This window comes from Musa acuminata, chromosome BXJ3-7 (assembly GCF_036884655.1).
Source record: "Musa acuminata AAA Group cultivar baxijiao chromosome BXJ3-7, Cavendish_Baxijiao_AAA, whole genome shotgun sequence".
Lineage (NCBI taxonomy): Eukaryota > Viridiplantae > Streptophyta > Magnoliopsida > Zingiberales > Musaceae > Musa > Musa acuminata.
Genome location: NC_088355.1, coordinates 40,035,536 through 40,051,807, shown reverse-complemented (window position 1 = coordinate 40,051,807; position 16,272 = coordinate 40,035,536). Strand labels below are relative to the sequence as shown.

Sequence of the window (16,272 nt, the reverse complement as noted above, 5' to 3'; positions counted from 1 at the left end):
TCTATAAAATGTTCATATCTTGAATGTGTTTCAAAAGTATCTTCCCTTTTATTTTATTTTTTTTCTAATAACATTTTTTAATTTTCAAAAGTATCTTCTCTTTTATTTTTATTTTTTTTCTAATAATATTTTTAATTTTAAAAATATTTAGAATACCTCTAAAAAAATTTGTCAATTTTTTTAATATATTTTTAATTATTATAATGTTTTGATGATTTTTATCGATAGGTATAAGTCTAAAGTTTATCCTTCTTATACCAAGTCAAATCTTTTGCACGGAATATAAGTATTGGTCCCTAGTAAAATGCTAATGCCTCGAATCATATTCCAACGAGAATATATATATACATAGAAAGAAATAAAATTCTATGGTGAATTCTCCAAAAAAAAAAAAAAAAAAAAAAGCCTACATCTTTGATTTTCCGATGGCCTTTTCAAACTGTATACTCTTATAGAACCAATTCGGTTCATATTAGCTTGAATCAAAGAAAAAATTGGTATAACATGACTCGACTTGATACATACATTGATAATATCTATATAGGTATGTACCTTCGTTATTGATAATTCTTTTACACTCATATCCACTCGCATATACCTTTTAAGGTTTTAAGGTTTCTAACACTATCGTCAGAGTCTCTTCTGCCATCGTCAAATTCTTATGGTGCTATCGAGTTCTAATGCATCTCACCATCAACTTCTATCGCTATCGTCATCGACTTCTAATAAGGAGTTACTCGATAATGATTTATACCATAGTTATAAAAAATTTCCTGCGTGAGTTGAAAACTTGAAACCCAAAAATACTCCATCAGTTGTGATTTTTATGTATGTAATTTATGTTTTTCATGTATCTAAAATAATCCTAAAAAAAATCCGTCAGTTACGTTTTTTTATGTATAAACACAAGTTAGCATACACACTGTTCAGAAGTTACGATAAAATGCCCATTGTTGATTTGGTTTGAGGAAACAAGAAATATTGTTCAAATTAGGTTATCAGATACCAAAAGAGTTAATTTTTTTAGACCTAATTTTTATCATACCTTTGGGAAAGAAAAAAAAACATTACATAAAAAATCATGTTTTTGGTGAAAATAAGAAAAAGATAGAGAAAATAGAAAACCACCTAACTATTGATATTCTTAAAAAAAAACTCTAAATTAGAGATCCATATGGTAAAAATTAAAAGTTTTTCTGAAAATTTTATAGTATTTAGATCATTCTTTGAGATTGATACTTGAATTTTGGGGTCTAACCAAAATCATGGTATCATATATCATGTTTTAAATTTTTTATCAACCTTTTACCATAGTCTAAGGATATATCTAAAAGCTTAGATATCAAAAACATTGCATAAAGAGATCATGTTTTGGTAGAAATAAAAAATAGAGAAAATAAGAAAATATTAAACTATTTTTTATATTATAAAAAATTAAAAAAAATATTAAAAATCTAAATTAAAAAATATGTTATAGAGATCCATATAGTCAAAACTAAAAGATATCTTAAAAATTTCATAGTATTTGAATCATTCCTTCTTAAGGTTGATACTCTAATTTTGGGTCTAACCAAAATCAGGATATCGTATATTAGGATTTAACCTTTTTTGATAAACTTTTTATCATAGCTTAGGGACATATTTAAAAATACAATTATAAAAAAATATTACATACATATATCATGGTGAAAATTTAAAAAAGATGGAGAAAATAACTATTTAGATTTTTAAAAAACCTAAAAAATATCAAAAATCTTTAAATTATAAAAATATGTTATAAGGTCCATATGATCGAGATTGAAAGCTTTCCTAAAAATTTTATAGCATTTGGACCATTCTTTGAAATTTATATTTTGATTTTTGAGGTTTAAATAGAATGAGGATATCGTATATCATGATTTGACTTTTTTATCAGCCTTTTATCACATCTTAGGGACATATTTAAAAACTCAAATGTTCAAAACCATTACATAAAAGCATCATATTTTGATGAAAATAAAAAAAATAAGAAAAAAGAAAAACATTATACTACTCATATTTTGAAAAATCTAAAAAGTATAAAAAATCTCTAAATTAGAAAATATGTTATAGCTCATAGACATTTGCTCATTTGGACCAAAGTCAAGGTATCATATACTAGGATTTAATTTTTTTATCAATTTTTTTCATAGTTTAAAGACATATTTAGAAGCTAAAATGTCAACCTTGCATAAAAGCATCATGGTTTAGTGAAAATAAAAAATAGAGAAAATAAGAAAACAAAAACTATTCATATTTTGAAAAATAAATAAATAAAAATAAATAAATCTCTAAATTAGAAAAAATATGTTATAGAGTTAATATAGTCGAAATTAAAAGTTTTCCAGAACATTTCATAATATTTGGACTATTCCTTAGGGTTGATACTTCGATTTTGGGGTCTAAACCAAAATCAAGGTATCACATACTAAGATTTAATTTTTTTTAACCAATTTTTTCCGATAGCTTATGGATATATTTAGAAACTCAAATGTCAAAAAATATTGTAAATCATGTTTTGGTGAAAATGAAAAAAAAAAGATGGAGAAAATAAGTAAACATCAAACTATTCAAATTCTGAAAAATTCTAGAAATTATCAAAAAAATAAATCTCTAAATTAGAAAATATGTTATAGAGGTTTATAGTCAAAATTAAAATTTTTTAAAAAAGTTTTCAATTATAATCGGATGGACCTCTATAATAAATGTTATAATTTAGAAAATATTTTAATTTTTTATTTATTTATTCAGTATATGAACAGTTTAGTATCTTTTTATTTTCTCATTTTCAACAAAACATGATGGATTCTGTGTTTTGACATTTTAGCTTTTAAATATGTCAACAAACCATGATAAACGTATGATTCACAAAAATTAACTCATGGTATACGATATCTTGATTTTGATTGGACCCAGAGTATCGATCTAAAGGAGTTATATAAATCATATGAAATTTTTAGAAAAGCTCTCAATTGCCACCAGATGGATCGCTATAATAAAATTTCTAATTTAGATATTTTTTTATTTTTTTTTATCTTTTAGAGCCTGAACAATCTTTGTGTTTTCTATTTTCTTCATGTTTTTCTATATTTTTAACAGCATTTGAACAATCTATGATTTTTTTTTTGTAATAGTTTATTTTTTTTCCTATTTTCTTTAGTTTTCCTCATTTTCGCTAAAATGTAATAGTTTCCTTGTAATATTTTTTCAAATATTTAAATACCAATCAATTTTTGAAAAACTGTTTCGAGAGAGAAACCTATTTTATCATGTATAAATAATTATTAAATAATAAAAAAAGAAACAAAGATAATAATATAAAGAGAGAAAAAAAAAGGATTGATCGATCGATGCCATTACAACGTATCTAAAAAAATCGTATCCATCAATTTTTTTTAATTTGATTTATTTTTGTAAAATAGTAATGTTCGTGATTAGTCGATCAATGCCATTGTAACGAATGATGTCACGAATATCGTTGACTAATGAATCGATCCGATTGATTCATTATCGAAGGTGCAGGTCCAACCTTACATCCTTCCCACCAATGCAAGAGATTCGCATGACTGATTTTATCTGTCAGCAGCTAATCGTAGTGATTGAGATTCCGAGTGTACTGACATACCGATATATGCATCATCAGATCTAAAAGACAAAGTCGCCAGCACGGCATTTCAGCACCATACGAATAGAATCTATGACAATGAATGGGACACAAGGAGAATGAATCAATCAAATCAAATCAAATCAAATCAATCGATTTGTATACGACTCTTTGATCGCATTTGTCTTCGGTTCGGAGTGGAGAACCCCTCCTAATCGTACTCTTACCACTCGTATGAGCTGGATAGAGTATTTATAGCCGCGACAAAACTGATTGCCGTGACGGAGAGAATCCATCAGCAGCCCAACATCCATTGTTGCTTGTTCGATGGACCACGAAAGGCTTTGACAGCAAACGCTAATTAATGCGATGCATGGACCACGCACCAACCCCAGAAATATCTTCTTCTTCTCTCGGTCGACGGTATATACGAAAGTTCCTCTCTCCGACGACGTCCGGTTGGATGGATCAATAAAGTCTGAACGATGTGTCTTCTATATAATATTAGATTACTACAGTTGGATTAATAAAGTCAGATCGGCATATCTATCCACCACCTTTGTATATAATATCATACTACTAAAGGAATTATTTGGTCTTTGCTGGCATAGGTTTTCTATATTGGATTGTGAGGGATGAATGCATGAGAAATGAAGGGGCCGGCCCTGCACATCTGTCTTCTCTCTCTCTCTCTCTCTCTATGTCTTCCTTCTTCTTGCTTGTTCGTTAGGAAAGGATGCGCACTGGCGTTTGGTGCCGGACAAATCTGAACTCTGAAACTAGATGACAACCACATCATTATCGAAATGACAACCTGACGCATTGACCAACCAGTATATCTCGATAACAACGATAAGCAAGCGTCGGTCAACGATGCATGGGTGGTGTTGGGTAACCCTACCCATTTGTCTTGGATCGATAACGTTTTAGAGATAGGAGATATTTTACCATCAGATTCAATTATATCATCGTAGAGGGATATTTTAAGATCATATTTAATTGCATCATAGTGAAAGGATCTGCCTCACGGTCAAATTCAATCCGTAAAGATATGCTTTATAGTTAGATTCGACTGCGAACCAGCAAAATGTCCAATTTGGAGACTGGTTGCTACCATCTAATACAAATGATAACATGAAAAGAAGCACAGCATAGTATTGAAAGGAGTCACGACAAGATATACATAAAAATAGTGCTGCAGACGATGAAAACTTATTCTACTTCAGAGTATTTCCTAATCAGCCACAAATATTAATCCACATTCCATGAATTCGTATGCTATCTATCTACATATGGATCATAGAATAATCAAAGCATAAAGGTAAAATAACTTAGCAGCAAGAATTCGTTAAGGAAGTGAAGTCTGAATACAAAATTATCGAGCAAGGTGATATAGATGGCAGCTGCAGCAAGAATCACGAAAGCACATTCAACGATTGTGCGCCTTTGGCAACTTTGATGAAGACATCCTCCAATGTGGTGTCAGCCAGACCCCATGCGTGAATCGTGAATTTACTCTTTGCGATCTCGACTGCTCGGAAGACATCAGCAATTCTGACCTCCTGCTTGGGCAACTCGAATTTTTGGGTCCCAGAAATATGATATATCTTGTTTGCACTTGGAGATAGCTGCCGAACTAAGCTTTCAACCTCCTCTTCCTCGTTTACGGATGTGGTCATTGTGAAGACATACGATCCACCGTACCTAGCCTTGAGCTGCCATAACACACCAGTGAATGGAAATCTTTTTAGTACATCCTACTCTTTAAACATAGGCTTTGTGTGATATTTCAAACTTATATTGCCAGGTTAAAAGTGTGTTAACAACTTGTTTAACCGATCATGTAGCTCAAACTTTGGCTCACCCAGTAAAAATTGTAAAATCGTGTTTTGCAAAAAGCACCAACATTCATGTATAAAATTGCATATTATCCTACCTCCTTTGGATTTCCTATGCACTGGAAACCTCCATCAACAAAGATGCCCAGACGATCACACAATACCTCGGCTTCCTCCATGGAGTGTGCTGAAAACAATTAGAAACAATTATTGGCATAAAAATAACTAATAATAAAAATGCAATGAAATTGTTGATTGAATCTGCACTATTGGCACAAGTTAATAGTTAATTTTTATATTATTTAGGAAAAGACAATATATCATAGTCTGTTCTTGCTAGAGCCCAGACTTGACATCAGCAAAAATGTGGTGGAAATATTGATACTTGTGAGTATAATTGCTCGGTCTCTTTTTGCATTCTTCACAACATTCCATAAGTTGTTTCTTGATGCTGGGTCTAGTCCTGTGCTTGGTTCATCCATGTACACTACCTGACATAATATCAAATTGTAAATTTTTCTTATATGATTTTGTTTTTTTTGCTACTCAATTTAAAGGTCTAAAATCATCAGCAACACATATACCTTAGGATCACCAATCAGTGAAATTGCGACACTCAGCCTCCTTTTCATTCCACCGCTATATTTTCCAGCTTGTTTATCTCCAACACCACCATAAAACAAATTTACACTCTTCAAAGATTCATCAACTGCCTGTAAGGAAATGAAAAAGGGCATCATAAAACAGAGATGCTGGGAAGTATTTGTATTTACACAATGCAGGTGCACTCTAAGAAACTTAAATACTCATAGGATACAAATTCATAAATCTAACTACTTCGAGGTCCCATGACCTCGTAACTGCATTTGTTTTAAGGTACAAACATATGTCTAACATTTTTTTTAATCTCTCTCTTGTGATAGTTCTCATCGCTTTCCTCATCATATAAGGAATTCATTCTCATTTCAAGGAACTACTACATTTTTTAAAATAAGCAGGATGCTAGTTCCATACAAAATATTTTCCTTACCTAACTAAAATATTTGATAATGTAGATATTTTACATTGTTTGACCAGGGGAACTTGCTGATAAGCAACACGTAGATGGCTCCATGGAAGAAGACTAAAACAGAAAGGTTCCTTACATAGGAAGCAAATTGATCAATTCAGTTACGACGTGGTACCTTCTTTCATATTCACTTTAAAACTTGCTTGGTTGGACTAATGAACAATCATGTCCAGATATAAGATTTTGTTCAATTACCATTAATAACAAAAACAACATTTGTTTCCCAACCTTTAATTGCTAAATGTTGGTGGAACTCATGAACATTCTCATCATATTGGCCTCCTAAAAGCCGCAATATGCATATGTTTAGACACTCCTATTATTACTTTGTTGGAAAAGATCATTACCCCGTGTTTCTGAAGCTGATGAAATAGAAGTTGGCATATAGATCAAGACATAAGCAGCTAAAGTGCATAAGGTGCACCTGAAAATCTATTTAGTTCTCAAAATAATTCTGTATGTAAAGCAGTAAGTAACATATGTCTAAAATCAAAATTTTAACTCGGGTATAAGACACCAGATTGATAATGATGTAATACCTGCAGCAATGCAGCACCTTTAAGGTTTTTCAGTCGACCATAAAATAATAGATGTTCTCTGCCAGTTAATGTCTCCCAAAGCAAGCTGTGCAGTACAATGACGACTAATAAGACTAACAATGGTTCAATTGAAGATGATAATAGTTCTCTTCATGAAACTTCTAAAACTGTGAAATCCTAAGATTTGGAGCTCTTACTCATGCTGTGGGCATACACCCATGCTTGTGTAAATTTCGTCCATATTGGTCCTTATGTCCACTCCCTGAACATAAGCAGTGCCGGAGGTCGGTGTAATAAGCCCAATCATCTGTGGATACAGGTGTTAGGACAATTTTTGTATGGTCTAACATATTTTAGAGTCATTCCAATTGAAAAAAAAATTGCAGTCAATCTAAATATCATATAAAAAAATTCTACATGGATTCTTAAAAGTTTACCTTCTCCAATTCTAAAATTGCCTTTATAGGGACCAAAAAATTCAGCAAAGACAAGTGGAATGAACTTTCTTTTCAAGAAAATGGATTTCATATCACTAACAGAAGAATGTACATGTCAAACAACTGCCAGTTAACTTTTGGAAGAGATGATAAACCCAAGTCTATATAATGCAGTCACTGATGAGGTTAATAACTCTAGGTAAGCATCTCAATGTAATGCGTTCATTTAGAGAAAACCTAAGTGAACAAAGTTGCCACTAACCATATTGATAAAGGTAGTTTTTCCAGCACCATTAGGGCCAAGCATGCCAAAACATTCACCATTAGGTAAAGCAAGAGACAGCCCTCGAACTGCAAGTTTGTCTGGATTTCCATCCCGTCCAGGGTAGACTTTTTTGAGATTATCAGAAATGACTGCATGACTAAAACTGGATTCCAGAAGCAGTTGCTCCACAACTTCTCTCTGACATGAATAAAGGCATTAAATGAATGATGAAAATTAATTAAGGGTTGTCAAAGAAGACAGTTAAATGCAATATTAAGAGACAACACAACCTGCAAGATATAAAAGAAAAATAGCTAGGCTGATCATGGCAGCGTATTCCAAAGAATACAAGTAATCAGCAAATAAAATAAGTTGTGTACTAATATTTTTGGACATTTATATCTTACAAAATCTAAGAAAAGCAATATAATCTAAGATAACTAACCCTTAATTGGATAGCTAGTTCTTGAGTTAATTAGAAATACATAACAATCCAGCATAGGTTTAACTTAAAGAAGATATCCATTTCCTGAGACTTGCGAACTTAATGCATTTTGCCATCACCAATGGTCTGTCTTTACAAAATAGTCAACATATTTTAATACTTCAGGTTCAAGTACCAAGAGTATTTTAATCACTCCTTGAGTTGCTTTCAGTTGAAACTAAAATAATTGTGTAAAATTCAAAATAAAAACTGAGATTTAACAAGCCCTCTTTCTATTAAGCAATCCATAAAAAATAATTTTTTTTCTAAATTTCTGATTCTGCATGGCCTGTCTAATGTGCAAACATTTTAAGACATACATTGAACAGAGGAAGGGTTTGCTTTTCTGGGAAATGAACTTTTTAAATTCTGATCAATTGACATTCAGACAAATTGTTTCTGGCTATTCATATATGAAAACAGAGCACAACAAAATAGTTGACTGGCAATGCTGGCAAATAGTGCAACTTACTTCTTGAGAAACATCAGGTCTCTCCATTTCAACAAAAACTTTGGATCCTTGTCTCTGAAAACTAGGCTTTCTTTGGGATACTGAAGACTTCTTCTGGAAATAGCGTAGAAAAAAAATAGGATCCTTCCTGATTCCACCTCCTATTACCTGATCCAAGTAGAATGCAACTACAAGCAGAACTAGCCACTCAACAAACATTATAATCAACACAGCTTTCATTCCATTTTGACTATCATCTAAATCTCCCCACTTCATACCAGAAGTCCCCATATTATCTCCACTAAAAGAATACTGTGAAAACTCAAATAGCCCACGATACAAGGAAAATCCAGGAACAAGCTCCATGACTAGAATCCAACCTCCTGAAAAATAAAGAAAGCTCCTCTTTGTAATGCTCAGAACTCAAAAGAATAAAAAAACAATCTTCTTCTTGAAATATGATTGAACATAAAATTTCAGGTCAAAATATCTTTAAGATTGTATCATATGAAAGAATTTCATGTGATGTTCTCACTTACTTGGGAAGCTGGTATCTTCAATAAAAAAACGCAAGAGGAACTCTCCCAGTAAGCCAGAACCGAATACATAAATGTAACCAAACACTGCAGCATCAGATTTCATATCATCAAAATGGGTTTCTATATACTTCTATCAGAAGATTTAGCAAGATATATTTCTTTTTATTTCAATCATTTAGTCATTTAATTCTCACCTGTGGCAGTTTTCACAGCAGAAAAGAAAGGTGCTATAAGAAAGGCCACCGCTATCTGCAAGTTTATGTAAATGAAATAGAAAACAACTTGTATGCTGTAGTCATTCAATCTGAAAAATTTTAGACCTGAGATGGAGAAAGTTTATCCAATTAAGAAAAAGCTTATTATTTTCATGCACAAACTAATGAAGATGTCAACTTATGTTACCTATTAGAGAGCCAAATATCACAAAACATATCATGTAGACTGCTGATAGAAAGAAAAAATAAATGTAAGATATGAACCAGTAAGGTCCATCCTTTAGCCCATGCATTTTCATCATGATTCGTAACTTTTGTTGCTTCTCGTAGACAATATATGTGAGAATAACCTACATGAGAAACAAAGCTTTACTTAGCCATGGTTAACAGAATCTTAGAAGAGTAGATTAAGCAAAGGTACTCTGCAGATATTCGTAGAATGAAGTCCATGACATGTGAATAAGCAAACTTCCAAGAAGAGAAATACCACGCAAAGACATGTTGCACCACATAAACTTAGCAGTTTGCACTAAATTTATGGCATACAAGGACATAACTTTAGTATATCTATATTATGCACATTATGTCTTATTAAACTTACTGGGAAAAGTAGCTCAATGATCCACGTGAAGAATAATGGACCAAGAAGTGAAGAAAAGTCAAACCTCCGGTCTGTTCCAGTTTTTGGCATTTCTTTAACAAAATCAAACATTACCATTGCACCAACACCTTTTTGAAACTTCAGGTAGGCATTGGAGGCCTATAAAACACAAAGATGAATGATTTTGTAAAAGATCAAATAATAATGATGTATTCTATATTGATATTAATTCAGGGACAAAAATGAATAAACTAAAAAATTAAATTAGTGTTAGGAGTGATCATCAAGGTGAGACTCATTTTTATTTTCTTATTGTTTAGACACAAAGCCATAAATAGACAGTTAAATATACATGATGTGAAAAGCACACAAGGCATGCAAAACAGAACTGATAATCCGCTTAACATATGGCCAGTATTGTAAGTTAGCCAACTAGCTCTCTCTAGATTTTCTCCCTCAAATTTCAGGCGAATGATTAAATGGTCTTACAACATATGGACATCCAGTGAAATATTGATCTCATTCATAACTTGGAATACATTAAAAATACACTGAAAAGGTATTTGATGAATAGTATAATCAAAATTAACACCTTACTCAATAGTGAAGAAAGAATAAAATAGAATAATCGAACATAGGGCCAAAAGCAAGGAGTCTGAGCTGTTCGCTTCAGTTAAATACATTAAATTCCATAGAAAACTTATTATGCTTTCCACTATGGAGTTTGAATAACTGCTCAGGTGTCTTACGGTAGGTGCAATATTGTCAATTCCATGCTACACTTTCATTAGTTTCCTTAGGAGTTGGATGCATCTAAGAACAATAATCCAGATAAAATTCTCAAGATGAGGTTGCTTAATATTTATAAATAATTAAAGGTCCCCCATCCAAGGGATAACCACCATTATTATGTAAAAAAACTAACGATAGTTTCTACTACTCCAGTAAACAAAGAAAAAAATAGAGACAATCATAAATGAAGCAATCTTAGTGGAGCAATGAAAATGCAAATATAAAAAGAAAAAACCCAACTACTCTCCAACTGACACAACATTGCACACACGCACAACGACTTCATTCTGCCAGTCTGACCTTCTTAATCTTTTAGAATTGTGAGTTTTCATTCTTAGCAAGAAGAAACAAGCAAAAAAGTTCGAGTGACCATGTAGATTTTTTATCATACTTACTCCTGGTATGAGTAGCCAATCAGTTGGTAGAAATTAAAATACCACCAGACAATTTGAAATATCGGAGATTACAAAAGTGGTGAGCATACGTACCGCATTCACTGTGCGAGGAACGCGAACCAATGCAACTTCAACAAAACCAGTGTCATTATTATAGGTTGAGTTGTACCAAATGTTTAAATTGAAACCATTCTCATCAGAATTCAAGAAGTCATAGGCTGCAAGAGAAATCATTATTGGTATAAACAAGCGAAGTCAAACTCCAAGAAAAGAAAAACGAAGACCAAGAACTTTAAGAAGATCACCTGCAATGAACTCATTTGCCTTCCTCTCTGAATTTCCTTGTCGATAACCCTTAAACAACTCATCATTTATCAATGATGAATTATCGCGCCACAAAGTCAAACCTTGAACACACTTAAACCCTATACCGATTTCCAAAAATTAAAGATTCAGAACATAGCATATTTTAGCAAAAGTTTAAAGGTGATGATATAAGCATCTGGAGAATATAACCTCAAACAATCTTGTACCACATCTTTTTAATAATGGTTGTAAAAGTTCCAATAAGCATGGATTTTATTATTTGACATTCTGTGCAAAATTTAGAGCCACCCTAGTTTAAGTCAAAAGTCCACACTTTTGTAGGTTTCAGATGTTGAGGCCTAAACAATACTGAAGTTTGCAGAAAGAACATGATGGTAATTTTTCTAAGATTTACTCACAAGAACTAATATTCTAATGCATCTTTGAAATTATTTTTCCACTTTATTAACTCCTTTCCACCAATATCATGTAAAATAATGCACATTGATTTTTATTTCCCTTTACTTTTTCATGATGTGGCTCTTTGACCATCTTCATCTATACTGCAAAAAGACAAGAGAAGAAGATGTACCAACTGTTTGTGGTTCCGTTCTTCAAGAGACCTCCCATACATAAACGAGACAGTTGTTTATATACAAGATAAGATTACACTTGTGTTATGATTTTATGGTGGTTATAATTTCACAACAAGATAACTCTTTGCCATAAAAAGACTTTTTGTTCCAATTAGACTTTTATCGTATGCGAGTTCATAAGTTATAAATAAAATCCTGCATCAGTGTTATTATTTGTAACTTACGAAACATGATAGAAAACCCAAATAAATTTCTAATGTAGATTGACTTAATTTAATATCTATAACACTTTATTGTGGAAAAAATAACTCAAAACATAAATGGAAGTGTCCATACGATTTTTTGGTCGTTAGCCAAAACAGGAACTTCAATTGTGCTTCCAAATCTTCATTTCATAGTGATCAAACAGGATATCAAAAAATTCAGAAAACTAATAAATAAATATTGGCATTATGTAGGAAAAACAATGGTCTAATACTAACCTACGGATCATGAGCCTAATTACAAATAAGGAGCATAAGTCTATGCATGTTGTGAGGAGATGGTTACATTCATATCTTAGCAAGCGCCAGAAAGGTTGTATATAAGGTTTTTTCTGCTAGCTCCTCTAAAGAAGTGTTTGAAAATTTCTTTAATTTCTTCAGACATCAGTATTTGGCTTGACAAATTTTATACTGTTGAGCATCATGATTCTTCAAATATCAAGGATAGAAAAATTATATCTTAAAGTTGTATGTTCTTCATTTTGGCACCTAAAAAAAAAAGAGTGAATTGGTGAGAAAGAATTAGTGAGTACCTTGTTTCTTCAGTTTTGAGAAATCAGCAAGACGTTACATACAAGCAATCGACAAGGATATGAAGTAAGCAACACACAAACAATTTTCTTGTCTATATTCTTGGGCACAAGACCTGTCTTTTCTTCTGTTGTATAAAAGAGGAGAAAGTAGAGTGTTCCTCTTTAACATACTATGTGGCTGCTGAGATAAAATTGTTTTCGATATAAACAGAACCACAAAGGTGAGGTTTATAGATAAGAATTGCAGCATAGTGAAATAATTTAAATAAACCATATCTCAGATAAATTTATAATTTGAAAAAAGTGATGCAAAGAAAACTAGGTAGCCTTGTACATAAGCAAGAAAAAAAATCCCTACCTAGCTCAATCGATATGTTGGCATTTTTAAACGAAATTGGACTTGTTGCGTTTGTTGTGCATTGCGGTTGGACTACATAAAAGGGCCTGTCAGAGACAAAAGCTGGTTCAATGAATTGTGTGTTCTCGGTAGGTGTATCCGTCCCCTAAAGATCAAAGAAAGAGTAAAAATGGCTCAATTTATGAACAACGACAACAAACAAGCCAAGGACTTACTCAAGCGGGTGAGTCAAATATACAAAAAGAAACAAAACAAGAGAGAAGAATATTACGAGGATGACATTCGACAAACTACTGGGATAATCCGAGAAATTCAACGCAGAGGAAGAGCTTAGAAACAGACTCTGCGCTAGACCTATCAATGATGAATCAAGTTCAGAGTTATTCATTCGTAGCAGATCGTTGCTTGATGACATCAACCAAAAGAGACAAATTCATCGGGTGAGCATCACATACTTTGCGCGAGGGATCGGTTACCGCCAGTGAGGAGCACTGCCGCGGGACAGGACTGGGAAGCTCTGCAGGACTCATCGGGCAAGTCGGCAGATAGAGAAAAGTCAGTTCTGACGGCGCGATACTGGGGGCGAGGAACTTGGATGAGAGCGGACCACTCAGGAGGGCTTGAAATGGGGCAAGTGTCGACCTGATCCAGCGTCGAGTACTGGAGGCCGCAGTCGCCTCCCTGGCACCCGCATTGGAACTTATCCTTGTTCAGCTCGTTGTTGATCACTTGCTGAATGAGGACGATCAGGACGCAGATAAAGATGGGGAACGCGACGATCCCGATGTTGGTCTTCAGGTTCCGCTTCTGCGGGGTTTGGAAGAGCACATGAGTACAGTAATCAGTTAATTAAAAGACTTGCATGATCCAAAGAAAGAAAGAAGAAAAAGAACATAAGACAAAACCGTTCATCGAATTGCAATCCATTTCATGACTTGATTCTTTATTCATCCCCGAGAGACAGATAGAGAGAGAGAGAGAGAGAGAGAGAGAGAGAGAGAGAGAGGCGAAACCTGGAAGGTGAGATTCTTGCGAAGGAGAGCATTGGCTTGGGTGAAGAAGCTGGCGGGACGGCCAGAGGAAGAGGCGGCGGAGGAGATTGACTCCATCTACTGTTTCTTCTCTCCTCCTCCTTTACGCCCGCGAAAGGGAGTGATAAACCATGTTCAATTTTAGTTGGGTTAGGGTTGTTCTTCCCTCGCGGCCTCTGCTCTGATCCTTGCGTGTTTCGGTTCTCGATGATGACTTTTATAGCCGCGACTCTCTCCGGGACCGAGAGGGAAATTTCTCGGAACAACCTGCAGAAGCATGCGAGGACCAATGAAAGATTGGGGGCAAGACCGGACGATGGAAGCTCGAAGTTGGATTTTGGGGCTTGGTATTATCAACCTGGTGGATGTCGGATTGTGATGTGGGTCACATCGCAACCACGTGACGGCAGCAGCAAAATAAAAATAACGATGATGATAGATGGGAGTTTTGTTCTCGTCCTCCCGGCGAAAACTCCACGCCGGGAACCAATGGCCGTGAGACCGCAGAAATTTCCGAGATGGTGGGAGGTTTGGACTGGGATAACCACGAAGAAAGGACGTAAGGAGTCCCTCAGCTAATTGATTCCCTGACGAGTTGTGATGTTTCATCACATCTACTTCGTTCGATACCATCATCTCCAGTATCGCTCGCTCGTCATTCCGTTATAACGACAAGTTAAACGCTACGGCACCTCTCAGACCAGTCATACATTCATTTGATGTTGCAATCACGACCGATTAAGAGGTTCCACCCTCATATATCATCATCAACGTGCTTATCCAAATCTCGGTGCCTAACATATGTAAGGCGTTCAAATAAGAACAGTCCATCGAGCATTGCCTTCTTCTTCACCGGCGGTACAGAATAATGCCACGTTTCAGCTTCGAAACAGCCACAGATTTGTTCCGTTCCGTTCATTTTTAGTGGACTGTGTTCTTCGGAGAGGGTGTAGTCTTCTGAAAACGACGACGATAAACACTATTATCACCAAAAGTCAACTGGTTGCAACCTATCGCACGTTGCGGCCTCAGAACGCAATTTAGAAGTCAAAGTAACCCAACCTGTGAGACGTCCAACTCTTTCCTTGTAGCTATAAAACATCCTGGACATAAGCTCGAGTAAAGTAGGTGAGATGTTCTAAGTTTGACGTCCAATTCCTCGTGCACACCAGTTTGAATATTCGGCGCTCATATGCTTAGAATGACTAACCAGCAGTACTAACTTGGCCACGAAGCATTGAATGTATCCCATGAGCTCATGATGGCTGACACAGGGCGATACAAGTCAACCATATGTATCCAAAATCCTGTACACACGCAACTCTACCAATGTGAAAACCAACTGCTACGTTCAAAATCAAGAACTAGTGTGTTGATTTCCTTAATTAATGCTCGAGTCTAAGCTACACACATCACTCCAGTTTCAACGTCGGAGTATTTTTGAACGCAAGTCACTAACTTCTCCTCCAAGAATCAAATCTGCTAAATTTGATGAGCTGAGTTTAAGTGATGACGAAGAGTTATATCTCACGCCTTCATACGATCATAGAACAAAGAAGTCAAACAACAGCGGAGCACAAGTCATCATCTTTCATGGTTTTGCGTAACAAGATTTAACAGCGTTCTTGTTGTAACACCCAAGTCAAAGCGCAACATCTCAGAAGCGATCACAACAGCGGAGCAGAAGCCATCTCTTTCTCTATGCTAACTTCCACAATCTCATCAGGGAGGTGAGAGGAAGAGAAGCGATCACAACTTCTCTTCGCATTTCTCTCCGACTCTAACCATTTGGATGAACGAATATCGGAGCAGATATCGCAAAGCAACAGATTTAGAGTCATTAAGGCTTCTCTTAAACAGAAATCTTGGGATCTATTTCCTATATATCTTATTATTATTTTAGGTTCCTTCACGCACAAGCAACTCATATTGCATTCC

General features: G+C 34.4%; 1 protein-coding gene across 1 annotated transcript; it reads right to left on the bottom strand.

Moving 5' to 3' along the window:
- Positions 1 to 4,757: 4,757 nt before the first annotated feature.
- LOC135643557 (ABC transporter A family member 7-like) lies at positions 4,758 to 14,927 on the bottom strand. Its single transcript, XM_065160648.1, has 19 exons — positions 14,693 to 14,927; positions 14,317 to 14,601; positions 13,759 to 14,110; positions 13,575 to 13,657; positions 13,304 to 13,448; positions 11,553 to 11,672; positions 11,341 to 11,465; positions 10,061 to 10,219; positions 9,647 to 9,809; positions 9,439 to 9,564; positions 9,245 to 9,328; positions 8,727 to 9,088; positions 7,768 to 7,968; positions 7,266 to 7,375; positions 7,069 to 7,153; positions 6,045 to 6,173; positions 5,846 to 5,951; positions 5,559 to 5,647; positions 4,758 to 5,337 (listed from the first exon to the last, which is right to left on the bottom strand). The coding sequence occupies exons 2-19, from the start codon at positions 14,410 to 14,412 to the stop codon at positions 5,038 to 5,040; spliced, it is 2,835 nt and encodes a 944-aa protein (XP_065016720.1). The 5' UTR covers positions 14,413 to 14,601; positions 14,693 to 14,927; the 3' UTR covers positions 4,758 to 5,037.
- Between the last annotated feature and the right edge of the window lie 1,345 nt (positions 14,928 to 16,272).

Coding starts and splice junctions, on each gene's coding strand:
- LOC135643557 (XM_065160648.1), bottom strand. CDS start 14,412: ATGGAGTCAATCTCCTCCGCCGCCTCTTCCTCTGGCCGTCCCGCCAGC. Junction 9,810..10,060: donor TCATTGAGCTACTTTTCCCA/GTAAGTTTAATA, acceptor TTTCTCATGTAG/GTTATTCTCACATATATTGT. Junction 6,174..7,068: donor AAGGTGCTGCATTGCTGCAG/GTATTACATCAT, acceptor ATTTCCTTACAG/GCAGTTGATGAATCTTTGAA.